This window comes from Callospermophilus lateralis, chromosome 19 (assembly GCF_048772815.1).
Source record: "Callospermophilus lateralis isolate mCalLat2 chromosome 19, mCalLat2.hap1, whole genome shotgun sequence".
Taxonomy (NCBI): Eukaryota; Metazoa; Chordata; class Mammalia; order Rodentia; family Sciuridae; genus Callospermophilus; species Callospermophilus lateralis.
Window position 1 is genome coordinate 20,037,334 of NC_135323.1, and position 27,173 is coordinate 20,064,506.

The following is a 27,173-nucleotide window of genomic DNA, read 5'->3' on the forward strand; positions in this document are numbered from 1 at the left end:
GGGGAGGGTCTCACGGTTGACATCCACACCGCCCCCGGGGGACCCCACCATCAGCGGCTCTGCCAACAGCGCTGCACTTACATGGACCACCTCGCGGGGAGATGCGACCTGGGTCTTGGGTCTCAGCCTCACTCCAAAGGCAGCCGCGTGCCGGGCAGTGTCTGCTGTCACTCCCAGGACCAGGCCAGGCGCTTCACCCTGTGGGTGACGGACACCCACCACACGCACACGCAGGTCTCCGTGGCTCCCCCACACGCAGGCACACGCACGCGAGCCCTCCCAAGCTTTCAGCGCAGACCCAGGCAGGACCTGGCGCACCCCAACCTCATCAGCCTCCAGCCCCTGGGGCCTCAAAGTCAAGGGCGCCACAGACCACGCGGCCTTTATTTGGTTACAGAGGGTGGGGCTAGACCAGGGGGGTTCATTCTCAGGCTTCGTCAGAAGGTGCAGGGTATTGGGGGGGACACAGACTGGCCCCCAAAGTGACAATAAGTTAGGGGGGATTCTCAGGCTGTTGTCCGGCTGGAGTCAGGGCAGGGTACCAAGTGGAGGCCCCCCAGAGCCACTTCCAGCTGCCCAGCTCAGCCGGCCCCGCAAGGCTGGATCCAGGACAGACGTGACCCCGGCTGAAACACACAGGGTGGGGAGGCGGAGGGGCCGTGGGTCAGGGGATGGGGCCATCAGCAGGGTCAACAGCAGAGAGGACAGGCCTGAGGTGCTGGTGGTCAAGAGGGTCCTGGAGGGAGGTCACCGGCCCAGGACAGTGCTGAAGACGAGGGCCACTCACCAGACCGTCAGTTGAGCTCCTGCAGGTTCTCATAGTCCGGAAGCCCCTCTTCCTCTTCATCCCCCACTTCCTGGGAGCTCAGGGGAGCTGGGACGGGACGGGACGGGAGGTTGGTGTCCAGCCTGAAGGCCAGCCCCTCTCCCGCCCTGCCCCCACACACACCAGCCTGGGCTCGAGCCTCGGACTCCAGCTCCTGGGACACATTCACGTACTCCCGGCTCCCATCTGTGGGGACAGGTCAGAGGGGGGATGGTCAGGCCAGGTCACACTGAGGGAGTGGGGGCAGGGCAGGAGGAGCCCCAGACAGACAGGGAGGGGGCGGTGGGCGGCCATGGGTGGGCTCCACGGGTGGAGGGGGACAGGGTGGGCGACTAGAGCCCGGTCACTCACCCAGAGACGCCTCTGCGCTCTCGCCGCTCTCAGGAACGTTCACGTAATCTTCCACTGTGGGAAGCCATCGGGGCCCACCCGCCCCCACCGCTGTCATTAGACACCTTCAGTCACAGATTCCTGGAGGCCCCCAATTCGGAAGTCCAGGGCCTCAGGGATACCCTGAGGCTCCCAGTACAACCCACCCGAGTCAGTTGCACAGGGACGCAGGGAATGTTCTGAAGAACTGTCACTTGTCCCCCATGCTGTCTGATGGTGTCATGTGCTGCCCTGCTTCTCCATGAGGACGTGGACAAGGTGACCTTGCAGCCAGACGGCCCAGGTTCAAACCTTGATCCAGCGCTAAGGAACTGATGTGTGACCTCAGATAAGTTATCTCACCTCTCGGTGCCTGTCTCCTCAACTGTGAAACAGGATCAGGAAGGGACTTGCCTCGCAGAGTTGTAGGGATTAAAGCAGAGGTAACAGGATGGTGCCTGTCATGCAGTAAGCCCTGCCTAATGGCTGCTAATCAGTTCATCCCGAGTCCAGCTGCCCAGGAGGCCGAGGCAAGAGGATTGCTTGAACCCAGGGATTCAAGGCCAGCCTGGACACCATAGGGAGGTTTTCTCAAAATAAGTAAAAACAAATAAATAAACCCTGCCCTGGTACTGAGGGGCTGGAGGGGAAGGGACGGACACTAGAGAACCCGGCCATTATACACATACGACTCTTCGTAGGGCACATAGTAGGCCTTCAGTAAGTGATAGTCCTTCTATCGTCCCAGCCTGCCTCATTAACTCGTCCATCCTGATGTTAGCCCAGCAGACATGCCCGATAAGTGAACGAAGTGAATGAACGAAGGAGTGAGTGAGTGAATAAATGAGAGCATTCGGACAGACAGTCCGGAGCCCAGAAGAGAGGTGGCACATTGGAAATCTGAATGGCAAATAGACAGCCCAGTTCAAGCACATATAGACTAAGCATCCCTAATCCAAAAACCCAATATCTAAAAAAGCTCCAAAGTCCAAAATCTTTTGGGTGCCAACATAATACCACAAGTGGAAAATTCCACACCATGAAACTTAGTTTTTTGTACAGTTATTTTAAATATTGTATCAAATTACCTTCAGGCTATGGATACAAGGTATATGTTAAAACATAAATGAATTTCATGCTTAGACTTGGGTCCCATCCCCAAGATACCACCTTAGGTATATGCAGATATTCCCAAATCCGAAACATTCTGGTCCCAAGTGTTGAGGAATACTCAACTAGTACAGAGAGGGGATAGGAACAGAAAGCCCTGCAATGAGACCAGGAAAGGAGAAAGAAACCGAGATGATGCAGGAAACAGAAGAAAACCTCCAGAAAAAGAAAAAGAAAAAAAAAAAAAAGACCACCTCTAGTTAATATTCTTAGAGATTTGCAAGATGCTATGGCCTCTATTAGTGCTTTGCTAATCTGGATGAGGCCCCGGATTCAATCCCCAGAACAAGAAAAAAGAAAAAGAAACAAGAACAGGAAGCTATACAAAAAGAACACTCAGAGTCCAGGAAAGACCTTTTGGATGGGTGAAAGGAAGTTGTAGTAGAAGGATTGAAGAAGAGAGTCAGGAAATCTCCCAGACAACGACTGCACAGGAAAAAGTCAAAGGAGAGAGCAAAGAGGAGATAAAAGGTAAAAAAACAAAAAAAGTCAAAACGGAACAGGAAGTCCAACATATGAATGAGAGAACAGAAGGGGAGCCATCATTAAAGATATAGGAGAGGGAAGAGAAGAAGGTCAGGAGGCACACGGGGAAAAGGAGGTACACAGAAATACTGAACTCACTGGAGAAGGTGCTGTCACGGAGGCCAGGGTCACTGGGCACAGGAGCTGAGGGGACAGCAGTGCTAGTGGCTGGGGTGCTGTCAGGGAGCACTACCCTGCAAGGAGAGAGTGAGGAAGGTGACTGAGGACGTCTGGCCTCACTCGACCTCCACCTCTCGCCTGGCCACTCACAGGTAGCCCGGGTTGTGATAGTCGTCCTCCTCATCATCTTCATCTGCGTCCTCACAGGCTGGCTCTGGGGACAATGACACCGGGGTCAGCATGACCTGGGACAGATGCCAGCTGCCCCACCTAGCCCGGGGACGCCAGATCCCAGACGCACCCTGGTTCTCGTAGCTCGCCATACTGTTAGCTTCAGAGAGAACAAGATGGAGACAGGGTCAGCTCAGGCTGGGTCCGCCTTCTGCCCAGCTGCAGAGCCCCCCGCCCCACAGCCCCTCTCTGCCCTTACCACCATCTGAATCCTGTTGGGAAGGCGGCATCCGGTGGGAACCCACAGGGGGCTGCGGGGATCTCCTGGGAGTCAAAGGTCAGGGGTCATGCCTGGGAGAGGCTCGGGAGGCAAGATGGGTTGCAACAGGAAAAGAGGCCCCAGTGCGAGAAAGGGAGGGGCGGGAGGTGGGATCTGGAGAGGGAAGAGCCATCGAGGGGTACTCACGGGATGGGGAGCAAGTCTGGCTGGCTTGGAGGTGGGTAGGAGATAACAGGTGGGTAGGAGGCGTCAGGTGGCCAGGGAACTGGCGTGTCTGAGGACAGAACTGAGTTGGAAGGAAGGACTCCAGACATCAGGCCCCAGGCCTTGAATCAGCTCCTTAAGCCCCTGCGCCTGGGGGCCGTCCCCTCCCCTCCCATCACAGCTCAGGACAAAACCCTGTGGGCAGCCCAAGGTGGGCTGCCAGGGGACCCCCTCCCGGGCACTAGAAGGCGGGGACCCTCTGCACTCACAGGGAGGTTTGATGAGGATGCTCGTGGGGTTTGAACTGCGAGGAAAGACACAGCTGGGTGAGTGGCCGAGAGAGGCCCGGCCCCAGCCCCAGGGCAGGGGGAAGGAGGGCGGCAAGACTCACCTGTCTGCGGGAGCGCTGTCGTAGGAGTCTGGGGGAGACAAGCCAGGTGAGATGGGGCAGGGCTGCAGAGGGACAGGTGTCGGGCCCGGGGGCCCTGAGTCCCAAGGAGCGGCTGAGGTGGGGACGGTGAAGAGGGCCAGGGCTTGGGGCCTGGGTCAGGGCCTCCCTTGGGGTCCCTGCCAGCTCCCCACTCACCAGGCGGCTCGTGGCAACGCACGCACAGGGCTATCAGCAGCATGGCCAGGAGGGGCAGCAGCAGGAGGCCCAGCGGGTAGGGGGTCAGGCCGTCCACCTCCATCTGCAGGAGGGCTCCTGCGCCGGGCCGGCTGCCCCACAGGCCCTTCTCCGCTCAGCTGCAGCGGTGTGTAGGGACCAAGAGGGCCCCCCACTGGGGTCCTGGTGAGCAGCTGTGTCCTCCTGGGGGCTCCGGGACCACCTCCCCTTGCTGGACTGAGTGGGACGGGTGCCGGCTCTGAGACCCTGGTCCTAGGTGGACCAGGGCCCGGGCTGTGGTCTGGGGCACCAGTCACCCTGTGTGGTCCCTGTGCCCCAGGCGTCCCTGCCCCTGGGCTCAGCGTCTGCCTCTCCTCCACACCCGCTGGCCCGCCACCCGCAGCAGGAAGCTGTGGTGAGCACTGGGTGAGGGCAGGAAGTCATCAGGCTCCTCAGCCAGCTGCACCCGCCCCCAGCCGCCCCCACCCAGCTGTGGGAAGGGGGAAGAGGCCTGAGGAGCCACCGGGGCTCGCAGGAGGGGCTGCTGGCCGCAGGTAGGGGCGAGGCTCTGGTGGGAAGGGGCGCACTGGCCAGCCCCAGAGCCCTCTGCGGCCTCCCATTTGAGGGGGAGGCAGCCCCGGGGAGGCTCTGAGAGCAGGGAGACTAGGGGCAGAGGGCAGCGTCCACCCCACCGCCCCCAGGCCTGCCTGCCGGGAGGAGGGGGCTCCTGAGCAGCACAGGCATGACTCACAGTCACACTGAACCAGCTCAGAGAGCAGTCCTCCCTCGGGGTCGCCCAGCCCAGAAGACAGGGACTCCCCACAGGAGTGACCGCACAGTTCCCAGGAGCCCTGAGGCTGGGGATGGGGCATCCCCACAGCCAGAGGTCGGAGGCCACTAGCACCCAGAGAGACTCCAGCAGGCACGTGCGGTCTGGCTACAAATTTTATTCCCATTACAAATAGCACCAAGCCCCAGGGCCACCGGGCGGAGGGGAGTCCCCTCCCAGACCCCATCCTCCTCGGCGGTGCCCATGTAGTGTCAGGGAGCGGGGACACAGCCCGGGTCTCCTCCTGAAATGGGCCAGGTCAAGGGTCTGGGACCAGGGAACACCGTGGGGTGGCCCAGGGCCAGCTGCAGCTGATCTGCAGACAGACGAGTGACCAAGTGACGCAGCTTCAGATGAGCACGCTGGACACCGGGACCCGGGTGGAGCGGCCTCGCTGGGGAACCACAATGCGGTCGTCCGTGGACCCCGCCTCAGGCAGGAGCCCTGTGGGGAGGGGTCAGAGCCAGGGCTGGATGGACAGGCGAGCCAGTGGGGGGACAGATGGGCATGGGACACGGAAGGAGCAGCAGCAGGAACCACCAGACACAGACAGGGATCAGCGTGCGGGACAGACAGACCCAGAGCTGAAGGGGGGAGAGCGGAGGACCGGGAGGTGCCGGGCACACAGGCCTGGACAGACAGACACACGGTACTGTGACGGTGGACAACAGCAGGCCACACTGACCCTGCGCATGCAGCTGGGCTCGCCGGCGGTCACCCTCGATGAAGATGGCGGTGCCCAGGAAGGCCGCACCACCCAGCGCCCCCACAAAGGCACAGAGCATGAGGGACAGCTGCAGGGCCCGGAACTCGGAGAGGAAAGAGGGTGGCCAGCTCCGACGGAGGCGGTCAGAGATCTGCAAGGAAGAGAAGGAGTCGGAGGGAGCCGGGCAGGAGCCAGGGACGGGGACCCCTGGACATCAGGGAAAAGGAACACGGAGCCCGAGGAAGGGAAGGAGGTGGGACCCCGGGCGAGCCCAGAGCTCCCGGCACTGGAGGGGAGGTAGGAGAGACACCAGGCAGAGGTGCCCAACGGGACGAGTGCTCCGCCCGCCCCGGCTCAGGCCACCAGCTAGTGCTGCAAGTGAGGGCCCCTCCCCCGCCCCGTCCCAGCCCAGGGGCTCACCAGGCCAATGAGGTAGGGGCTCCCCGCGTCACCCAGCAGGTGGGACAGCACAATCTGGAATGCCTCCGCAGTGGAGCGGCGAGTGGGGATCACCACATACTGGGGAGAAGTGGGACTCAGGGCTCCGGGGCAAGAGGCAGGCGCCAGGCCAGGGCCAAGGCTCAGCCTGGGCCCAAGGTCAAGGCCAGGCAGGACTACGGGCACCCCGGGGCTGCACCCAGAAGTTAATGGGGGGTTGGGTTGTAAAGGAGGAAAGGCCACGATTCAGAGCCAGCGATGTCCCCCGACCCCAATCCCGGCTCCCATCAGCCTCTAGGCTCACCCTGGAGCTGCCAGCTACTCACCAGCAGAATGTCAGCCACAATGGCCCAGTTCATAGACAGCAGGGTCTCCCCAATAAAGATGAAAATCTGAGGGGTGGGAGGGGTGGGGGTCTCACAATAAGAAGGGTCTACTACATGCCAGGCTCATCCACTAACCCTTTTCACCACGCCTCTGTGAGGCAGGTCCCATGTTACAGATTTAAAAAACTGAGCACAGAGAGGTTAAGCTACTTGCTCAATGTCACACAGATGGGAAAGACCAGAGATGGGATTCGAAACCAGGCATTCCACTTTGAGTAGGCTCTGAACCACTCTGCTGGCTGACCCCAGTTCCTCCGCCCTGAACCCAGAACGTCCCCTTGACCCCTGTTAGCTACTTACGTAGGTGGCCACGATGCTACCACGGGCGCAGGCGAGGGACAGGAAGAGGAAGGGTGCAGAGCCCAGGAGGCCAGCGGCGCAGACCAGCGGGTCGGCCCGAGGATTGGAGCGGCGGAGGCGGCGGCTGATCTCCACGCCCAGGCCCACACCCAGGACCCCGGTCAAGCAGGTGATGAGCCCGAAGATGAGACTGGGGGGGGGGGGGCGTGGGGACTAGACCCTCAGCCTGCAAGGGCCCTGCGGGTCTCCCTGGCTGGGGGGAAGATGGTTCGTCCCAGCCACCCTCGCACCCAGGTCTATTCAGGAAAAGCCCCCACGGAGATGCTATCCCGCCACGTGTCCGGGACCCGGAGACTGTGACTCTGCCACAGAGCCAGGCTTCAGCCTTCTGCCTGATCCCGAATCCCAGGCTCTCCACCCCTGCCACCTACAGGCGGCCCTGCCCGCCCCATCTGGGTACCTGTCAGAGGAAGAGCAGGAGTCTCCAGGGAGACAGGGGGGAGTCTCCCCCAGGACCACACGGGAACGCAGCAGGAACGCGGGCGCCCAGAGCGCCAGGGAGCCCGTGACAAAGGCCACGGCGGTGAAGCCCAGGGAAGACAGGGTGAAACTGGGACTGCGGACATGGGGGAGGGAGGGTCAGGTCCTGCAGCGGTCCAGGTAGGAAGGGACCACCCTTCTCCCTCCTGGCTTAATTTTTGAAGCCGGAACCCTGGGAGTGGAGGCTAGCCCACTGGTCCTGGGCCTGCGATTCAGGACGCTGACACAAGGGGGCAGTAGCAACGGGACTGTCCTACTGGGCAGCTGGCAGACAACCAAGTCCCGGCCCGCTTCAGCCTCCATAGATGCTGGGGCTTCAGATGCTGGACTGGGAAGGGGTTGAACTCACTTTCTTGCCAGAGCCCTCAGATCTGCCCACCACGAGGTGGGGTTCAGGGGTGGCGAATCTGAGTGACGTTCCACAGCTCCCCGCGGCGGTTCCCGTACCACCAGGAACAGCAGCAGGACAGCCACCACTCCTAGACCTGGTGTCACCTGGGGAAACAGCAGGATTCAGCAAAGGGCACAGGGCAGGACACACTCAATCTCTGGGCTGGGGGAGAGTGACAGCGGAGACCCTCGGGTGTCGGCTCAAGGAAGCCCAGCCTGCAATTTGAGAAGTGAGGGGTGTCGCTAGGGGCCACCTTATTTCTGCAAGGCTAACTTTGCTTCCTTTGATAACAGAACCCTAGTTTTCTTTTGAGAAAGCACCCCCCCCTCACACACTGCTGTCAATCTACGTGGTTCAAACAGCATCTCAGACTTGGCCAAAATTAGCACTGCTAACCCCCAATGCTGGTGGCTGATTTCATGGGAGGCCTGTGAACCGCATATCATCACCACCAGGATTACTGCCCAAGGATCCAACATGCCCAAGTTGCTCAGTTGAAAAAGAATCATTTAGAGTTTCACCTGAGAATGAAGGCAGCATCAAGGACAGGAAGCTAAACACAGAATGATCTCCTTCCTTTGACAGTGTGAGAACCCTGGATCCAGCTTTACCTGATGCTCACCCTGGGGCTTTCCACTATGAAAGCAAATGCAGCCACTTTCCGGGGCCTACAGTTTTACATGGGCTCTGATACCCACAAGCACATGGCTTCATGGTGAGGGCACCAGGTTTCCTGCAGGCTCAGAGAGTGAGCACTGCCACAGAAGGAGGTGTCTGAAGGGCAGAAAGGGGGCTCAGTGAGAATGTCCCTGACCTCCCTCCAGGACACGACCGAACTCACCCTCAGAGCCCAGTGCCAATCCCCAGCCACATCCTTCACTTTGGAGCCTGCGATATAACCCAGACCACTAGAGGAAAGGAGGGAAAAAGGGACAGTCAGTCAGTCGAGCCCCACACCTGGGCCCTCTGCCCCTCACCAGGCCAAGGCCAGCTCACCTGCCCACTGGGATGGCAAAGTAGAACACGCTGAGCATGCGACTCCGCTGGTCGGCCACGAACAGGTCAGCGATGAGAGTGGGCGCGATGGTGGAGTAACTGGCCTCCCCGACCCCCACCAGGCCCCGGGTCAGGAGGAGCAGCCAGAAACGCTGGGGAAGAACAGGGGAGGTGGCAGCCCACCCTGGAGTCAGCCAGTGCTGGGGAGGTGGTGGGCCCAGCAGGAGAAACCTGGGCTTTAGAATCAGACAGACCTGGCTGGAGTCCTGGTTCACTACTTACTAGCTGGGACTTTGAGAAAGTAACTTAACCTCTCTGAGCCTCAGTTTCCTCATCTGCAAAAGGGGAATAACAATAACTTGTTCACACAGCTACTGTGAGGCCTGCATAGTAAAGGTCTACTCATTCCCTCGCACACAGTAGGTGCCAAACGAACCTCAGTGGCTACCACGCCCCTCCCACCAAGACATGCCAAAGGTGAATAAGGACCTTAGGTGTCTGCCATACACCTGAAGCTAAGGACATGGTACGATCAACCAAGGAGAGTACACCTGGGGCCTGGGGCTGAGGACAGAGGCCAGGGCAGAGTGACAGCAGATGGAGGAGATTCCAAAGGAGCCCAGAAGCCACAGCCAGGGGGTGCGAGGGAAATCAGAACGTGCATCGAGAAGTCAGAAGAGAGCTTCCAGAAGGACAAAGTGGGCCAGGGGTCCCAGGGGCTCTCAGGAGATCAAACAGGAGCAGAACTAGGAAGTGGGAGCCCCATTTGGCAACTGGGAGGTCACTGTTGACTTTGGCAAGAGCAAGTTCAATGGAGTGGTGGGGGCAGAAGTCAGCTGGCAGCACTCGAGGGTGAGTGGGAACTGAGGAAGTTGGGCAAAAAGTGAGAGCCGCTCCCTGGCTGTCCCCTCGCTCAAGGGTCCTCTCAGGAAATCAGACCAGGAAGGGGAAGGGTTCGTTCCAAGGCAGAGAAACATGAGCATTTAGGTGTGGAGGGGAGGAGCAAGTGACCAGGGGAACGGGGTGACAAACAGAAGAAGGTTCTGAAAGAAAGGGGAAGCGGACGGGTGGAGATGAACCCAGGCAAGGAAAGGGCAGAAGGTGGCAGGGACCACTGCGCCCGGGCTGAAATGACTCCAAGGAGCAGCGGCAAACTGATGGGGGTGTGGGGAGTGGCCAGAAGCAGGAACCAGCTCGGGGCCTCACCTCTCTGGGGATGAAGGATGACCCCAGTGTCACCAGGGACCAGAAGGCAATGCCCCCGCACATGAGATACTTCCGATTGTACCTGTCACCCAGGTAGCCAAACACAGGTGCCAACACCATGTAACTGGAGATGAACACTGGGAGGAAGGAGAGAGTCACAGCTCAGCCCCCAGCTCCCGGGCCCCCCAACTCCCACCCCAGCTCAGGAATACAAGATGCAAGAAACACTAAAACAAGAGAGAGCCCAACCCCACCCCCGGACACGGCACCATCCCCACATCCCAGTCCTGTAACCCTTCAGTGCCGAACTGTCCCCATCTTCAACATCTTTCCCAAACTCCCACTTAGAATGGATGGTCCTGCCGCCATACCAGTCCCTCCTACCCAGCCTAAACCAAAACCCAAGCTCAACTCAGTGGCCCACGATGCCCCGAGCTAGCCCGTCCACTTGGTCAACCTCACAGCCACCCACTTTCCCTTCCCCTCTGCATCCAATAGCCCAATTGCCAAGGTCAATATCATCTTAAGGGTTTGGGCCCCTTCTGGCCCCTTCTATCTGGAACATATTCTCCTCTCCCCTGAGTTCACAGAGCTTGGCTCCTTTAGATTCCAGACTAGATACCTTTCCAAACCACCACATAGCCAGTCCCTGCCTACCACACTTATTTTATTTCACATAATACTCCATCCTTATGGAGAATGATCTCATTTTAATTGAAAGTTTTACTGAAAACCGCCTCCCACCCTGCACAGATTGCCAGTTCCATCCAACGTAACTCTCCGGGGGTTTACAACACTGACCTATAATCACATGCTTGTTTCTCCAGACTTTCATACCTTAAGTTCCTCATTGGTCTGGAGTAGAAAAAAGAACACTGCGAGAATTAAAATCCCTACTCTGTCTGGAACTTGCTCTCTGACCCTGGGCAAAACTCATCTCCAAGCCTCAGTTTCTTATAAAAGATGCCGGTGATGTTACCTACTTCCTATGCAAAACAGGGATAATAACAGGAATAGCCAATTCCTCCCCCAGTAGAAAGATTTGAAGATACTGACTGATGTCTTGGTAAAGTCCTATAGATATATCACCACTTCTCCAGCGGTTGGCACATAGTAGGTACTCAGAAACATTTGAGGAATGAAGGAGGGAAGGAAGGAAAAGACGACTTTGGGCCTGGTTTTACCTTCCCTGCACCCCCAAAGATTTTCCTCTGAACAAGGAAAATTCACCTTTCCAGACACCTTCTCCTGCCATTATCTATAAAGGGTGCCTACCACGTTCCAAACACTGCACCAGGCACTTCTCAGGCATAAATTCATTTAATTCTCAAGTTGGTCCTAAGAGACGATCTGTTCTTACTAGTTCTATCTTACAGACAAAGAGAAGGAGCCTTAGAGACCCGGGCACCTTATCTATCACCACTCAGTAAGCAGAAGAGCAGAGATTTACTCCGGATGGACTCCCCCTTTAAATGTGATGATGCCCTAGCTTAACTGGTCAGTCCCGAGCAAAATCAAAGTCACTACCTCCCTTATTAATGAGGCCCCTGGAGAAATAACTGCTGCTGTGTGTGTGACCAAGGTGGCCTCCACTCACCGGTCTGGATGAGGCCAGAGCTACTGTCTCCGATGTCGAAGAACTGCTCGATGTCTGGGAGGACGCCTGGAAGGAGAGCGCTCGGGATGAGCCGGGGAGGCGGCCCCATCCTGGGCACCCCGCTCCCTCCCCGGCAGAAGTGAACCTACCGGCCACGGTGAAGCGGTCCATGTAGTTCAGGAGGTTGATGTAGCACAGCACGGCCACTATGAGGGCCGAGCGCGCCGGGGACAAGCCGGTGATGCGCTGCAACCCCTCGCGATCCGGGATCTCGGGCTCCCCGGACTTGGCGTTCCCCACAGAACCCGGCAACCCCGGGGTGCCAGGCACCGGCCCGTCCTCTGGGTCATCCGCCTGGCTGAGGAAGGGCGTGGTGTCGGAGCCGGCCATGGTCCCGGGGGGCGCGCGCTCGCCCGCGCTCCGGTCCCACCGACGATCCACCTGCGAGAGGAGGAGGCTGGAGAAAGGAGGTCGGAGAGAACCCTGGGGATCCTAGCGCACCCTGAGTGGGGTCAGGAGCTCCCGGAGCATAAGCAGGGCTGGGGAGGACCCCGGGCCCTGTCATGCTCTCCCCGAAGACCACCGCGCAGAGGGGACACATGGAATTCAGGTGACGCTGGGGACAGGATAGGGTTCAGGCGGGCCTGGCCCCCCTCCCAGGTTGAGGCCCTCCTCACCCCGGGCAGGGGCGCAGCACGGTCGCTGTCGCTCAACCCCAGCGCTGCACCACGGCGGCGGCCATGTTGCCCGGGAGCCTGTCATGTGATGCGGGGGCCGGCGGCGGAGCTCCAGGGTGCAAGCCCTCGGCACGTGACCCGCCCGGACTACGGAAGCCTCAAAGGAGCCGCCAGCCTCCCGCGTCCTGTGACTGGCGGCCTGGGTCTCCCGGGTAATCGGGAACCCGGTCCTAGCCCGCAACCCCCGAGGCTCCGCGGACCGGCGCCCTGGCAACCCCGCGCTGGGCCTGCCGAGACCGCCCACCTGAAGGTTGTCCCCGTGACCTGGCCGATCTCCGTGGCTTTATCTGGAACGCCCACTTGGCAGGCTTCTCGCTAATCAGGAGAGAGAATGGGATCGCAAGGGATTTGGAAGTAGTAAATCTCTGCAGCCACGCCGGGCGCTCCCGGCAGTCAGCTTCCTCCTCCCGGCGCGTGGCCCGCGGCGTCGTACGTCTCAGTAAATGCTGAGAGAAGCTGAGCCGCCTTCTGTCTCGTTCGGGTCCCCCAGTCCTGAGCTTCCACTGCGGACACTGACATGTCCATTGAGAGACGCGTCCTCCGCCGCCCAGGCCGCAGTGGGGTCCGGAGCTCTTGCGCCCTCTGGTGGCCTCGTGTAGTGCAGGCAGGGGCTCTGAGCGTAAGGACACTGCCACCTGCAGGAGCCCAGCCCCAGGACGCCTTTGAGTAGTTCTTTAGTGGCCCGGCCTGACCTCCAAGCTACATTATTATTTTTTTTTTGGAGGGGGGCGGGGCCGTGATGGCACCAGGGATTGAACTCAGGGGCACTCCACCCTTGAGCCCTATCCCAAGCACTATTCTGTATTTTATTTAGAGACAGGGTCTCACGGAGTTGGTTAGCGCCTCCCTTTTGCTGAGGCTGCCTTTGAACTAGAGATCCTCCTGCCTCAGCCTCCTGAGCCGCTGAGATAACCGGCTCCAAATTACATTTAGTAAACTCTATTGAAAAGTAAAATTATTATAGTTATTTTGAAGATGCAACTTCAAGACCTCAGAAATCCAAGACAAATTCTGGAGTCTCATGGAGAAGTCCAGCACGTGGATGTCACAGACCTGGTAAAGGGTACTGGAGCTGGTCAGGGAGGTTAGGGCTTCTCTGAAGCAGGCCTGGGGTTCACATGTGCAGGAACAATGTGCAAGTTCTTCCCTATCCTTGGTTTCACATTCTGTAGTTTCAGTAATCTGTGTTGAACTGCAGTCCAAAACACGGCTCGGTGCAGTAAGAATTATTTTTATTATGGGTACTGGGGATTGGACCCAGGGGTACTGTGCCACCGAGTCACATCCCCATCCCGTTTTGTTTTTTTGTGGTGCTGGGGATTGAACCCAGGGCCTTGCGCATACAAGGCAAGCACTCTACCAACTGAGCTAATCCCCAGCCCCCCAACCCTTTTTATTTTGAGACAGGGTCTCAGTAAGTTGCTGCAACTGGCCTCAAACTTGCTATCCTCCTGCCTCAGCCTTCTGAGTTGCTGGGATTACAGATGTGTGCCACTGCGCCTAGCCAGTAAGAATTTTTGAGACCACATTCATATAACCTTTATTGCGGTATATTGTTGTAACTGCTCTATTTGGTTATTAGTTGTTGATCTCTTATTGTGCCTAACTTGTAAACTAAAATCTAACTGATAAATCATAGCTATGTATTTATAGGGAAAAACAATGTGTACAGCATTAGGTACACATTGATGGGGGATTGTCTTGGAACATATACCCTGAAGATAAGGGGGAACTACTATAAGGTCAATGCTGTGGGGCTGGCAAGGTGCCTACGTGGAGGGTGAGCCCCAGGTCCCTTCCTCATTGTCCTCCCATGTGGCTCCCATTGTGAAGGTCCCCTCTTGTCCATAGAACTGCTCTACTCCTAGGCAGCAGGCAGGAAGTAAGCAAAGGGGAAGGACACGGACACGCGCTGCCTGCTAGAGCCACTTCCTGGAAGTAGCAGCACTCCTCTTCCACTTCCACCCGGCAGGCCTGAATCGGAACCTTGTTCACATCTAGCTTGATGACATACAGTACCGAATACTGCATCGCTCAGGGAATAATGACAAAAAAATCTGTTTAGCACAGAAAGAATTTATTTTCCCTAATAGTTGCACCCACTGTTGGTTGAATCTACAAGATGCAGTTTCACAGACCCAGAGAGCAGATGACTCTTTATTGAGATTCTCTGTACTTCACTAAAAGCCATGAGTTCTGTTACTTTGGAAGGGAGAAGAATGGATGTGAGGGGATAAATAATGGATTCTGTCACAAGTATCTTAGTGGAGGGGTCACATGAGGACCAGGAAGATGGAAATCCTTAAGTATATACAAGTTTACTCCCATTTATTCTGTTGAGATTGAATACATAATTTTTATGTGCTCAAACTTACTAATGGATACAAAAATTCTGCAAAAAAAGATGGAGAGCTAGACTATACATGGATTATTTACATGCTATAAAATTCAAAGGAATGCCGCAGTCCAACAAAAACATTTTTAAGGAGTTGACATACTTTTGAAAAAATTATACTACATATCAGTGAAAGATTAATGGCTTTTTTTTAGTAGACAAAACTGAGAAAAATGGCTCATTCTATGATAAAAAATAAAACTTGGTCTCACACACAAAGGTACATATCAAATAGTTTAAAGGTGATGTTTAATCTTTTCCAACCAGCAGAGCCTGGCATTAACTAGTGAGAACCAGTGCTGGACCACTCAGAACAGTGGCCAGCCAGGGCACTGCCCAGGGTGTCCTAGCTGGACCAAGCCGAACTCTGCTGACTCACCGTGAAAGGAAAAGAAATGAGCTAACATAAGGAAATGAAAATATCTTAACTAATTTTAAATAATTCAAAAAGCAACAAACTTCAAAACAAAACAATGTGTCTACCTTAAAATTAAGAATGCCTATTCGGTGAAGGATCCCTAGATTCACAAAGTGCCATTCTGAGTTATTTGCAATTACCCAGAAATATATAAGGAACTCCTCAGAATAAACACACACAACACACAAAAAGGAAGTCCTGTGGGAAAAGGAGCCATTCCTAGAGCAGCCAGCGGGGCCGAGGGGCAGGCGACAAGATCCCCCAAATTACTGGTGATCCAATGGGAGTACATTAAACACTGTGCCCCTTGGGCCCACCAGGCTGGCGAAAATCAGACAGTTGGGCAGTACCCAGTGCTGGGGAGGATGAGGAGGAAGGAAGCCTCAAGTGGAAGGCCAGAGAGATGCCGGGGAGGATGAGGAGGAAGGAAGCCTCAAGTGGAAGGCCAGAGAGATTAGCCTGTGTGACCCGTAACCCCATCCTGGGTGTGTATGCTAGAGAAGTTTCACACAAGCACAGAAGGGACACCGAAAAGGATGTTGATCGTGGCCTGGAATGTGGTGCCAGGAGGTGGTGGCACCCCGGTGTCCACTACTTAAGGCAACGTGTGAGTGAAATGCAGTCGATGCCCCTATGGGGTACCACGTGACAGATCTAGAATGAGCAGAGGCTACAGCTCCACACATACTGAGTGAAACCTATTGCACAACAATCTCACACAACAGTGAAAGCATATTCACTGCTGAACACCGTATCCTATAAGGACACAGTGATATTCAAAGATATGGAATAAACAAACAGGGTGCCGATGGGACAGGATGGCGGGAAGAAAGGCAGAAATGCCACAAAACCAGGATCCTTGCACGGGACTGTGATCCCAAAGTCCAAAACCAAATGGCTGTGTACAGTTCTGCCTTAAGTGTGTGCATCAGGAAGAGTGTACCAGAAAGGGGGCTCTAAAGGGTCCTGGGGAGAGGAGATGCTGTGGCTGAGACCCTAGTACCTTCGTTCTTCGAGAGTGTTCCAGGGCTTAAGCTGCAGCCCAGACACTACTCTGGAGAACATGCCCCCAGCAAACTGCATTCCCAGCCCCCTAATGAGGATAAGGCCGCTGTTGGTCCTTGATGTGATCTAAGGCCCTGTGTCCCAGGCCTGGAAGCCCATAACCCAACCCTCATTTATTTCAAGTCACTCTTTGAATAAGAGCAACAGTTCATAGAACAGACATTGGAGGAAGAGACAGGAGATGAAGGTGAGAGATGATGGGGAGAATCTCCTCCATGTCCTGGGGGCTGCACAATTCAGCAGGACCTGTCATGCAGCCACAGGCCCCCCAGGACAGCCACGACCACTACACAACTAACCAAGCAGCTAGGCTGGAGACCAGGGTCAACAGGAGATGGAGTCAAAGTTCATTCCTTGATTTTGCCTCAGCTTAAAGATAAGTTCTAACTCAGCTTCTACTAACCCTGATAGGGCAAAAAAGCTTTGTCCCCAAGTCCTGGAGGGGCCTCCAAACAGGGTTTCAGCCCCAGACCTCAATGAGGTCCCCGGATTCCATGCCCAGATCAGCCGGCAGCTCCTTGCCTGAAAGCTTTGTCCCATCGAAGAAGAAAGACAGCTTGTGTCCAGAGAGTCCCATGGCCTCCTCATAGTGTGACATGAGGGTCTTGAGAGGAGAATCCTGGATGGAGAGGAAAACACAGATGTAAAGGAGGGTCGGGAGACTGCGCGACGGTCAGCGAACCTGGCACAGGAGGACAAGCAGCCAAATCAGTGAGGGCAGCGCCCTGGAGGGGAAGGCGAGGGGACAAGCAGTCAGCACCGCCTGGTTCCCCTCTGGGCACTGGCACGAGTCCTCCGCTCCCTGTGGCCTCAGATTCCTCAAGAAGAGAGTGGGAGCCACAGAACCCAAGGGTGAGGGTGTAAGCTCTGGGTTCGGCAGGTCCTCCAGCCCCAGTCACCTCACTTACAATAAGGAGGCAAGACCACAAGACCACAGGGAAGCCCGGACTCTGAAGTGAGAAGGGTCTGGCTGGGGCCTGGCTCTCCCGCTTACTGGATGCGTGATGTTAGACAAGCGTTATGGGCTAGGGCACCTATATAATTTATATCCTTAAACCATGATCCCAGCAACTTGGGAGGATCACAAGTTTGAGGCCAGCCTCAGCAACCTAGCAAGACCCTGTCTCAAAATAAACTTTTTTTTTTTTTTTTAAATATGTCCTTACAAGGAAAACAGGGACATAGACACATCAGGAGACCACATGTGAGCACAGAGGCAGCTGCAGCCGGGAACTCTGGCCACCACCAGAGCCAGAAGGAGGCAAGGAAGGGCTCACCGCATTCAGCTGACCTCTGACTTCAGACTTCTAACCTTCCCAAGTGTAAAAGAAGGTTTCTATTGAGTTAAGCTACTGAGTTCTGGTACCATAGTGCTCCATTCTTCAGGGGGAAGATGAGCCAAGACCCCTCATGGATGCTTAAAACCATGGATGGTACCAGACCCTATGCATACACTCTCATAAGGTTTCCTTATAAATTAGGCATAGGAAGAAATCAACAATAATAAAATTAGAACAATTTTAACAATATACTGTACATTGTAATACACGTTATACGACTGTGGTCTGTCTCAAGATACCTTCTGTAGGGCTGGGGTTCTGGCTCAGGGGTGGAGTGCTTGCCTAGCACATGTGAGGCACTGGATTTGATCCTCAGCACCACATAAAAATAAATAAATAAAATTAAGGCATTGTGTCCATCTACAACTAAACATACATATATGTACATGCATATACATACACACACACATATATATACATGCGCAAACACACACACACACACACATATATATACAGTTGGGCGCAATAGCACACGGCTATAATACCAGTGGCTCAGGAGTTGAGGTAGGAGGATAAAGACTTCAAACCAGCCTCAGCAAAAGCAAGGCATTAAATCAACTCATTGAGACCCAGTCTATAAATAAAATACAAAATAGGGCTGGGGATATATATATATATATATATATATATATATATATATATATATATATATACCTTCTGTACATTTGCTCAGACACCTGTGCATAGTTTCTTTTTGCGTTAAGTTTCTTTTTGAGTCTGATAACCCAGGCATGCACCATTGTGGCCAACTATATATTTATATGTGTGTGTGTGTGTGTGTGTGTGTGTGTGTGTGTATTTAGTTGTAGATGGACACAATGCCTTTATTTTATTTACTTATATCTTTCACTTTATAAAGGATGCACCTTACAGATTTTCTTTGGCATATCCAAATTGCCAGCATCACAACTCTTATTTGGGGGCCATTATTAAGTAAAATAAGGATTATTTGAACACAAACGTTGTAATATCACAGCAGTAAATCTGATAGCCCAGGTGGCTGCAAGCAGCAGCTAGTGTACACAGTAGGGTTCAATGGAGAAGGTCCATCCAGCAGGATAGAGTGGGATGACAAAGGACAGTGCATGATTTTATTTCACTATTCAGAACTGTACACAATCTAAAGTCTATGAATTGTTTATTTCTGGACATTTCCACTTAATATTTTCAGAGCACAGTTCCATGGGTGACTGAAACCCCAGATCAGCGGGGATACCTGTATCTTGTAACAGCTGCCATAAGAACTGACACAGCAAGTTCCTCCACCCCCAGTTCTGAGTTTCTTATTTGTTAAGTGAAGTCCACAACAGGACTTTCCCAGGTAAGGCTTTCCAGGTCACACCATTGTGATAGAATACCTGAGCAGACAGCAATCATCCCCAGCACAGACACTGGCATTTACAAGTGGTAGAGTATCTGCTTAATGCCCACAGGGCCTGGGTTCCATCCCTCGTACCACGAAAAAAAAAAGTGGCTTTAATTATTTTTCTGTTGTGTTCTGTTTCTTATTGGTCACTGTCCAAGGATCATTTCTGTTTTGACTGGAAGGAGTCAGGACTGAGGGGACATACAGACTAGAACAGAGGTTCCCAGCAGAAGAGGGAGGGAAGTCGAACCTGGGCTTTCCCCACCTCCTAGGCCAGGCGTGTGCCCAGTACGGAGGGTAGTGTCCTCAGTGAGTCAGGGTTAGGAGGAGTCCATTCCTGCCAACTGACAGAGAGACAGCAAAGGAAGGGGAGGGTGTGGACAGCCATGTCTTTCCCACTCACCTGAGACAACGAGATCTCCAGCATCTGGTGTTTCTCTTTCCCCTGCACCCTGAGACGGAGCTGCTGGGATGTCTCTGTGGCCTCTGAAGAACTTGCTAGCACCACACAGTCTGTGGGAGGCAGAATCAGGAAGCCAAGCCTAAGTGGGGGGTTGGAAGTGCAGCCTGCTCTGGACCTGTCCCCATTCTCCCCTCCCATGGCAAAATTTCCTCAAGCCAGGTGTGGCGGTACGTGCATTAGATCCCAGCGCCCAGGAGGCTAGGGCAAGAGGATTGCAAGTAGGAGGCCAGCCTTAGCAACTCAGGGAGACCTTGTCTCAAAATTTAAAAAATAAAACTAAGAAGGGGGACAAGAAGCCAAAGAGCCCTTTCTGTGTTCACATTCCCCGCTCTGCCCCCACCCTGTCCTCACCGCCCCAAACACAAGGCTCTGGTCTCATGTAGCTTTCTGAGGACGCGGCTCAGTGGCAGAGCACCCTGGGCTCAACCCCTAGTACTGCATAAAATAAAAAGCCTCCTTGAGGCCCCACCTCCTTCCACTCACCAATGATGTCAGCCACTCCAAGCTTTAGAGTCCTGGGGGTGGCCGTAGGGGACAGTTCTGTCTCTCCAAAGAGCAAAAGAATCCTGCTTGGGGACACCCTGAGACGGGTGGCCATGTGGTCCACCACGCTCTGAAGGGGCTCCGACTAAGAAGGGGAAAAAGAAGCAAAGGAGCCCTTCCCACCTTCCAGTTCCCCGCCCCGCCCCCACCCTATGCCCACCGCCCCCACCACAAGTTTCTGGCCTGAGCTACTTGCTGAACTCCTCAGCCGTGAGTCTCACCATATTTACCTGGCAAGTACAGAACAAGGTCATGTCAGAAAGAGGTTCACGTGAGCAGCCCAAAGAAATGAAGCAGCCATGGCATAGGAGAAAAAAGGGAACAGCGGGGATTACAACAGGGAAGGACACGTCCCCTCAAAATGGCCATTTCAGCTGACTGTCACGGAGTGGAAGAGGGCAGTTGATTACACCTTCCTTTTTTTTTTAGTACTGGTGATTGAACCCCGGGGTGCATAACCACTGAGCCACATCCCCAGACCCTTTTTATGTTTAATTTAGAGACAGGGTCTCACTGAGTTACTTAGCACCTTGCTAAGTTGCTGAGGCTGGCTTTGAACTCACAATCCTCCTGCCTCAGCCTTCCTAATTCTGGGATTATGGCATCACAGATGTTTGCCACCAAGCCCAAAATACCTATTTTTAAAAGAAGCCAGAAATCTGGACTTTTGCCTGAAATTACCCGTAGTAACCCAAAGGTTGGCAACAAACTTTTTTTTTTCTTTTGTGGTACTGGGGACCAAACCCAGGGATTGCAGGTGCAAGGCAAGCACCCTACACTGACACTCCCACCCCTCACAGATCTTTAAACCCCACAGAGCAAAGAGAGCAGAGGCTGCGTTCTGACGGGGTCCTGGGCTGCCTGCTGCAGCCTGGCCTGGCTGTCTCTGAGTCACCCACGGGGGGCACTCAGCGAGTGCTCGATTCTGCCATCATTCTTAGTGTTGAACTGGGGCATCCCCACCCAACTATCTGCCTTTTCCAGGAAGCTGGAGGGGCTCAGGATGACCGAGTGACATCTGCTATGCCCAGTGAGAACAAGCACAGAGGAGCACAGAGCCCTGGGGAGGAAAAAGCAAGATGGATGAGGAGAAAACACTTTGTAGGAGAGATGACACGGCAAGATCATTGTACTATCATATGTAGCTAATTAAAACAAATTTAAAAAATAAAAAAAGAAGATATGATGCTTCTGTGGAGCCTTGAGAAATGGGCAGGAAGTTCGCCAGAGGGAGAGTAAGGAAAAGTTACAGAGAGAGGATCCCAGACACGGAGGGGAGAGTAGAAGGACCTCTGCAGAGCAGGACGGGAAGAGGAAGGCTCAGTCCCTGCTGCCAGAACCCGCCTGCAGGGCATCATCTCCTCAAAGCAGCTCTTGGTCCTCCTCCTGTGGCCCTCAGGCACTTACCATTCTGATGGGCAATCTGATCAGGTCAGCCCGGCACCGAATTTTCAGTGGGAAGAGCCGGGGATTCTCCGGAAGCGTGGGCCCCTCCACTATGACCACCTCGTCGTCTTGGCTCTGGTGGCCTTGGCCCTGGTGCTGCTTGGGGCTCAGAGAAGATCGGAGATCTTGGAGGCGCTTGTTCACTTCCCTAGGGTGCAACAGGACTCTGGGTTAGCTGAGGTCAGCCACCCTCCCAAACTGTCCTCCTTCACCCCATCCAGAGCCCCATGGCCCTGACACCTCAGTTTCTGGAGTGCCCGAGTATGCTTTCTGCTTTTTGTCCTTGGTGGAGGTGGGGGCAGAGGAGAGGTGTCCCGAGCCCTGTAGAAAGAAGAGAGGGACACGATGAGGCAAAGGAGAGACTCCAGCCCCCACTTCTCTTCCTGGGCTGTGGATCCCCAAGAACCCGAGGGGAGCTGGAGAATCAAAAGAAATCACTTTCTAGTAACTTCTATTTTACTGGAAGACAGGGGTAGGTAAGGGACAGGGAACAAGACATCAATTTTATATTTACAAGACCCAAATATGAAAGGAAGAAAATGTCTCACTTAAAGATAAGTCACTTCCCAGGTAAATGTCCAATAATCTATAACAGATACAGGCATTGACTACTCTTCCTCTACTCGACAATTCTCACACAGGTACCCCGACTTTCCCTCTTAACAGACGAGGACAGAGAAGCAGAGAAGACAGCAAACAGACACCTGGTAGAATGTGACCACACGCTTCCCCTGCATTAGCCCACCTCAGACTCCACTTCCATGGCTAAAAGGTTCTGGGGGGCGTCCCCTCTTCAACCAGGAGCTTGATTCCCCACCTGGGTCTCAACACCCCTTCCATCCCTTCTCCTTTCCCTTTCAGGAGCCAAAGGTCCTGCCTGCCTCACTAATCTAACTCCCTTCCTGTCCCCAGGGCCCAAGAGCCTCAGCCCCACTCACTCAAACACCTTCTTTTTCTTCTCTTCTTTCTCATCCTTACTCCTCAGCTTCTTCTTCCAGAGAGAGTCTGGATGTGGGGGATCCTCAGGGTGGGGACTGCTAGCATCTGCCACATCTGCCTCTGGGAGCAGAGGAGAAAGTGGAGAGGGTTAGCCAAGGAGCGGGGGCAGGAGCTACCAAGAAGAAACAAGTCAGAGACTTTAAGGGCTGGGGTGTGGCTCAGGGGGAGAGCACCTGCCTGGCATGTTCCAGGCCCTAACACCGTAACAAACTAAAAAGAAAGGAGACTGGAACCCCATTAAGTCACCATTTTTAACTTATATTTCTAATAAAAAGAAAACATATCATTCTAAAATACAGAAATTTTTTCCCATTTGCTCAATGCCAATAAATTTTAACATAAAACATCAAAATAAATGCTGTTGGGCTGGGGTGTAGCTCAGCAGTACAGTGCTTGCCTAGCGTACACAAGGCCCTGGGTTCTTTTCCCAGTACCACAAAATAAATACTGCACAAATGAAACAATAATGAACTCTAGATCAGGAGTTCTCAACAAGGGGCAATTTTGCCTCCCAGGGGACATGTGACAATGTCTGGAGAAATTCTGCCGTCACAATGTGGACAGGAAGGGGGTTGTGATGTGGTAGTGAACAGAAGTCAGTCCCTATAGTACACTGGACAGCCTTCCTACAAAAAGAACTTTGCAGTCCAAAATATCAGTAATGCTGAGGTTGAAAAATTCTGTCCTATCTAAACAAGGCAGCTGTCACAGGCACGAAATCTTGTATTTCTAACAAACTCCCAGGGGATGCCCAACTGTTGGGCCCACATTTTGAATAGCAAGGATGGAGGTACCTTCTGATAGTACTTCTACTTTCCAGGTACTGTTCTAAACTATATACATGGCCAAGAAACAGCTCTCTATATATTCCCTTAAAATAATTCTCACCAAAATCATTTTAACATAGATCCAATATTATCCCCCTTTTCCTAATGAGAAAATTAAAGCATTAAGAGGTTAAATAACTTGCCCATGGTCACACAATTATTGAGAGTTAGGGCTGGGATTTGAAGCCAAGCCAAATCAGTATTTGGTACCACTTCATGGTACCAAAGTCTTGGTCAAGGTCTGCATTTACAGATGGGATCACTTCCTTATTAGACTTGATTCCTATTCACTGTCCTTGGATAGTTTGCAAAAATCACACATGACTGGGGGAGGATAAAGACTGTGCAACCCTGATAAGAGTCAAAGAACATCCTTCTGGCTCCAGGGTGTTCCCATGGACTTGGTGCAGTCATAACAAGATATCACAAATTCTAAACACCGCCCCTTCCCCTGCCCCCACTAGGATCACAGAATCAGAATGTTTGGGGGTGCCACCCGAAAATCTATATTAATACACTCTTCTGTCTGTTAAGAGTCAGGAAGGGGCTAGGGCTCAGCGGTAGAGCGCTCACCTAGCATAAATAAGGTCCTGGGTTCGATCCTCAGCACCACATAAAATTAAATGAACAAAATAAATATATTTTAAAAAAAGAGTCAGGAAGAGGGTGGTTGGACAGCACTTCTAAGTTGGCTCCAGTGCTTTCTAGTTAATAATCCAGCTCCTTCCAGGACTGGAGTCTTTTAATAGGTAGAATGTAGGAGTCTCCTCTCCCATGTCCTTCCCTTGAGTCTCAAAAGACAATTAGGGCTGGGAATGTGGCTCCCAGATGGAGTACAAGCACAGTCCCTAGGCTGGATTCCAAAAACCACAGAAGAGAAAACTGGCTGCAGGGGTGTAAACCCCAGAAAGTCTCCTTGGGGAAGCCCATGATCCCTTACCTTCCTCAGCCCCTTCAGGGCAGAGTTTCAGGAGGGACACATGATCTGGGATGAGGTGGAGGCTGCTTTGCACCTGTAAAGACAAAAAGGAGAGGATCAGTCCCAAGTTCTCCACCGCCCAAAAGGGAACATGGAGGATGATTCTTCTGGCACCCAATTCCTATGTCCTCCCTAAGGATGAGGATACCATGGCCCACTCTAGGCAACTCAGAGGAGTCCAGCTTCTCCAGAATCCCATTTTTCTTGTTTTCCAGTGCTGGGGTTTCAATCTTGGGCCACATGCATGCTAGGCAAGCATTCTACCACTGAGCCATATCCCCAGCTCCCCCAGGATCCAAAATTGTGGTACCAAACCCCTTTCCCCAAGACACTCTGAAGATGCAGCAATAGTTCTTTTAACCAAGTGTTTAGCTATCCCTCTATCCTAGACTTCTAGTGAACCCCAGCCCTCTCGCTCATCCTACCACCTGGGGACCCTGGCCTCCTGGAGCCCCCAGTCTTTCTGAATCCCTCCCTATGAACCCCAGCTCCCTGGCTTCCTTAGCAATGGACTCCAGTCTCAAAGTTCAACATGCCCCAAATCCCAGCTTCTCCCAGTCCCTCTGCCTCCCTATGCCCAAGACAACAGAGCCCCATATTTGCAACATACCCAAATCCCTTCACTTCCCCAATCTGCAGGTGCCCCAGGAGCCTCGCGTCTCTCCGCTTCCGACACCCGAGCCCCGGTTTCTGTTTAGCCGGGCAAGGCCGCCCCCAGCCCCCAGCCCCCAGCCCCCGCACACCCGAAACACAGCCCTCCTGCAGCCCCCGCCCTTCAGCCCCCGGCGCTAGCCCTCCCGAGAACCTGGCTGCACCTTCCCGGAGTACACCGGAACCACCGGCGCCTCCCCCGGATCCAGCAGCAGCCGCCGCCGCCGCCGGACCAGAGTCCGCTGGGCTCCCGCAGGCCGCGCGTCGGCGCCTTCACTGTCACTGTCGCTGTCGCTGTCGGCCCGGGGTGCGGCCGGCACTGGGGGCTCCGGAGACGGGACCACAATCGGGGACGAGACCTCAGCTGGCTCCGCAGCACCGCGCGCAGTCGCGACCTCCACGAAATCCTCGTCGCTGTCGCTGACCAAGTCCACAAGCACCGTGTCCGGGGTGCGCCGAGCTGGAGACCGCTGGGCGCGAGGACGCCGGCCCCGACCGCCCCGGGCTCCCCGAGCCCCTCGGCCAACACCGCCGCCTCGGGGCCTTCGACCCCGTCTCCTCGCCGGTTCCGCCATGGCACACGCCCGCCTTCACTCTGGGCCGCCCCCCTCCAGCAACTTACGCTTTTTACTGGGCGAACAGCCCGCTGGCCAGCATCCCTCTCCGCACGCACGCTCTGGGCCCGCCCCCTGCCACTTCATTGGTCAACTCACCCGTCCATCACGCACCCACCACTGAAACAAAGGCGCCAAAGATTCCAATCCCCTCGGTGCAATCAGCGAAGGTTTCGATTGCGTCCAGCTCCCCCATTGGCCGGGGGCTTCTTCCCTTCACACGAGCCTTTCCCCGGACCCGCCGTGGAAGAGACCCGTCTTCTCGGTGGCGGAGGCGCGGGGCATCCTGGGAATTGTAGTGCTCGGAGAGGCGGAAGAAGGAGCGGGAATCGCCTCACGAGCTGCCAAGTTAGGCCTGAGGTTTCGCGGGTATCCGGCCACGGCACCCCCACGACTGCTGCAGGCCTGAGGAATTCCACCCAGGGCCACGTACGCACACAGGTACACCGTCCCTCACGTCGGACACCTTCAAACACACCACAGTGTCGGCAGTATCCACACCCAAGAGCACACACTTGGCCCAACGCGGCTCCTTCAAGGGCAAAGACAGATTAAAATAAGAGGCTTAATTCTCCCTGTTGAAAACAAAGGAAAAGACTTCTCGACCTTCTCTTTCAAAATCTGACCTTTCAAATACAGGTGCTCCTCGATGTATGATCTACCGTTGCAATTAACATGCCCAACCCACAGGAGGTCGCGGCTCGTCCCCACAGTGCACCTGGCAGTACCGGCTTTCACCCGGTGACGGCGGGGTTGGCTGGGAGCTGCAGCCCCCTTCCCTGCCCAGCATGTGAGAAGATCGCGCTAGCCCGGAACAGACCAAAATCCAACATTCAAAGTGCTGCATATGCTGATCCTTATAATGCCTTTCACAACTCAGGGGCTCACAACTCAGAGCTGTGTTTGTGGGGGGGTTTTTTTGGGGGGGAGGGGCGCGGGTTGCTGGGAACTGAATTTAGGACCTGCCAGTCAAGCACTCATCCCCAGCCCAGGGGAGATGTGTTTTGAAATGCAAATGTTAAGGGGATTCCCGCCCCCCTCTCCCAGTTCCTAGGGGAAAATAAGAGCCTAACTTCTCTGGTCATCTTGCTCCAATATGTGAAACTACCAAAAAAGTTTGTTCCCTCTCCAGCAAACGTCTTGGCACAAGTTGCCGCCTTGCTTATCATGCATGATAAAGTTAAGATGAACCATGTTTGACTAAAGGCTTAATCAACTTCTTTTGAGGAGTTGTTCATCTTGAAAGCCTGATATCAGTTTTGAAATTTGACCTTAAATAGCTGTGGGGCTGGGGGTAACTCAGAGGTAAGGCAAGATTTCTTTCTGCCTTTGCAATCTTCATGGATTGCTTGTGATGCCAATCTCATTCTAGCTTAATGCATACTCTGTAATAAAACCTTTCTGTTCCCTACTGCCTTTATGGAGAGGGTTATTGGGTTGAGAGATCTTTGTTTTTAATATATTCCCCCCAACACACCCACCCACACCTCACACAAATGGTATCATACACCTCCAACATCTGTATCTTCCACACAAGTCCTGAGCAACACAACACAAACACACCCCTTCCACACTTCACACCTCCCGCTTTGCCTCCAACTGAACCTCACGCCATACGACATACGTCCACAGCATACTTCCAGTGACACCCACACAACAGGCACCCACCTCC

General features: G+C 54.3%; 3 protein-coding genes and 1 long non-coding RNA gene across 10 annotated transcripts; 1 reads left to right on the plus strand and 3 right to left on the minus strand.

Annotated features, from left to right (window-relative positions):
* Window positions 1-356: 356 nt before the first annotated feature.
* Window positions 357-4,591, minus strand: Lat (linker for activation of T cells). 3 transcript variants are annotated; one of them, XM_076840393.1, is made up of 11 exons: window positions 4,252-4,591; window positions 4,057-4,084; window positions 3,935-3,969; window positions 3,648-3,735; window positions 3,441-3,505; window positions 3,161-3,341; window positions 2,990-3,084; window positions 1,178-1,231; window positions 950-1,012; window positions 788-874; window positions 357-626 (listed from the first exon to the last, which is right to left on the minus strand). In XM_076840393.1, the coding sequence occupies exons 1-10, from the start codon at window positions 4,352-4,354 to the stop codon at window positions 795-797; spliced, it is 792 nt and encodes a 263-aa protein (XP_076696508.1). In that variant the 5' UTR covers window positions 4,355-4,591; the 3' UTR covers window positions 357-626; window positions 788-794. The 3 variants fall into 3 exon arrangements, with proteins under 3 accessions (XP_076696508.1, XP_076696509.1, XP_076696507.1); XM_076840394.1 differs by lacking the exons at window positions 357-626; window positions 788-874; window positions 950-1,012; window positions 1,178-1,231 and having other exon boundaries at window positions 2,415-3,084; window positions 3,161-3,224; window positions 3,312-3,341; XM_076840392.1 differs by lacking the exons at window positions 357-626; window positions 788-874; window positions 950-1,012; window positions 1,178-1,231 and having other exon boundaries at window positions 2,415-3,084.
* Window positions 4,592-5,201: 610 nt separating this feature from the next.
* Spns1 (SPNS lysolipid transporter 1, lysophospholipid) lies at window positions 5,202-12,949 on the minus strand. 4 transcript variants are annotated; one of them, XM_076840318.1, is made up of 14 exons: window positions 12,829-12,949; window positions 12,640-12,710; window positions 11,808-12,099; window positions 11,659-11,724; window positions 10,062-10,198; window positions 8,856-9,091; window positions 8,701-8,767; window positions 7,818-7,963; window positions 7,389-7,544; window positions 6,929-7,118; window positions 6,569-6,634; window positions 6,225-6,323; window positions 5,784-5,955; window positions 5,202-5,542 (listed from the first exon to the last, which is right to left on the minus strand). In XM_076840318.1, exons 3-14 carry the CDS (start codon window positions 12,046-12,048, stop codon window positions 5,448-5,450), a joined length of 1,671 nt encoding a protein of 556 aa, XP_076696433.1. In that variant the 5' UTR covers window positions 12,049-12,099; window positions 12,640-12,710; window positions 12,829-12,949; the 3' UTR covers window positions 5,202-5,447. The 4 variants fall into 4 exon arrangements, with proteins under 4 accessions (XP_076696433.1, XP_076696432.1, XP_076696434.1 ...); XM_076840317.1 differs by having other exon boundaries at window positions 12,640-12,949; XM_076840319.1 differs by lacking the exons at window positions 12,640-12,710; window positions 12,829-12,949 and adding an exon at window positions 12,336-12,623 and having other exon boundaries at window positions 8,856-9,007.
* Window positions 12,950-14,453: 1,504 nt separating this feature from the next.
* Nfatc2ip (nuclear factor of activated T cells 2 interacting protein) lies at window positions 14,454-25,499 on the minus strand. 2 transcript variants are annotated; one of them, XR_013089444.2, is made up of 9 exons: window positions 25,052-25,499; window positions 24,198-24,270; window positions 22,370-22,490; window positions 21,672-21,752; window positions 21,393-21,579; window positions 19,926-20,070; window positions 19,383-19,492; window positions 15,641-16,892; window positions 14,454-15,590 (listed from the first exon to the last, which is right to left on the minus strand). XR_013089444.2 is itself a non-coding variant. In XM_076840420.2 (8 exons), the coding sequence occupies exons 1-8, from the start codon at window positions 25,460-25,462 to the stop codon at window positions 16,734-16,736; spliced, it is 1,287 nt and encodes a 428-aa protein (XP_076696535.1). In that variant the 5' UTR covers window positions 25,463-25,499; the 3' UTR covers window positions 14,454-16,733. The 2 variants fall into 2 exon arrangements, 1 of the variants encoding a protein (XP_076696535.1); XM_076840420.2 differs by having other exon boundaries at window positions 14,454-16,892.
* Window positions 25,500-25,776: 277 nt separating this feature from the next.
* LOC143385277 (uncharacterized) lies at window positions 25,777-26,912 on the plus strand. Its single transcript, XR_013089452.2, has 2 exons — window positions 25,777-25,942; window positions 26,141-26,912. It is a non-coding gene; the product is annotated as an uncharacterized LOC143385277 (long non-coding RNA).
* Window positions 26,913-27,173: the final 261 nt, after the last annotated feature.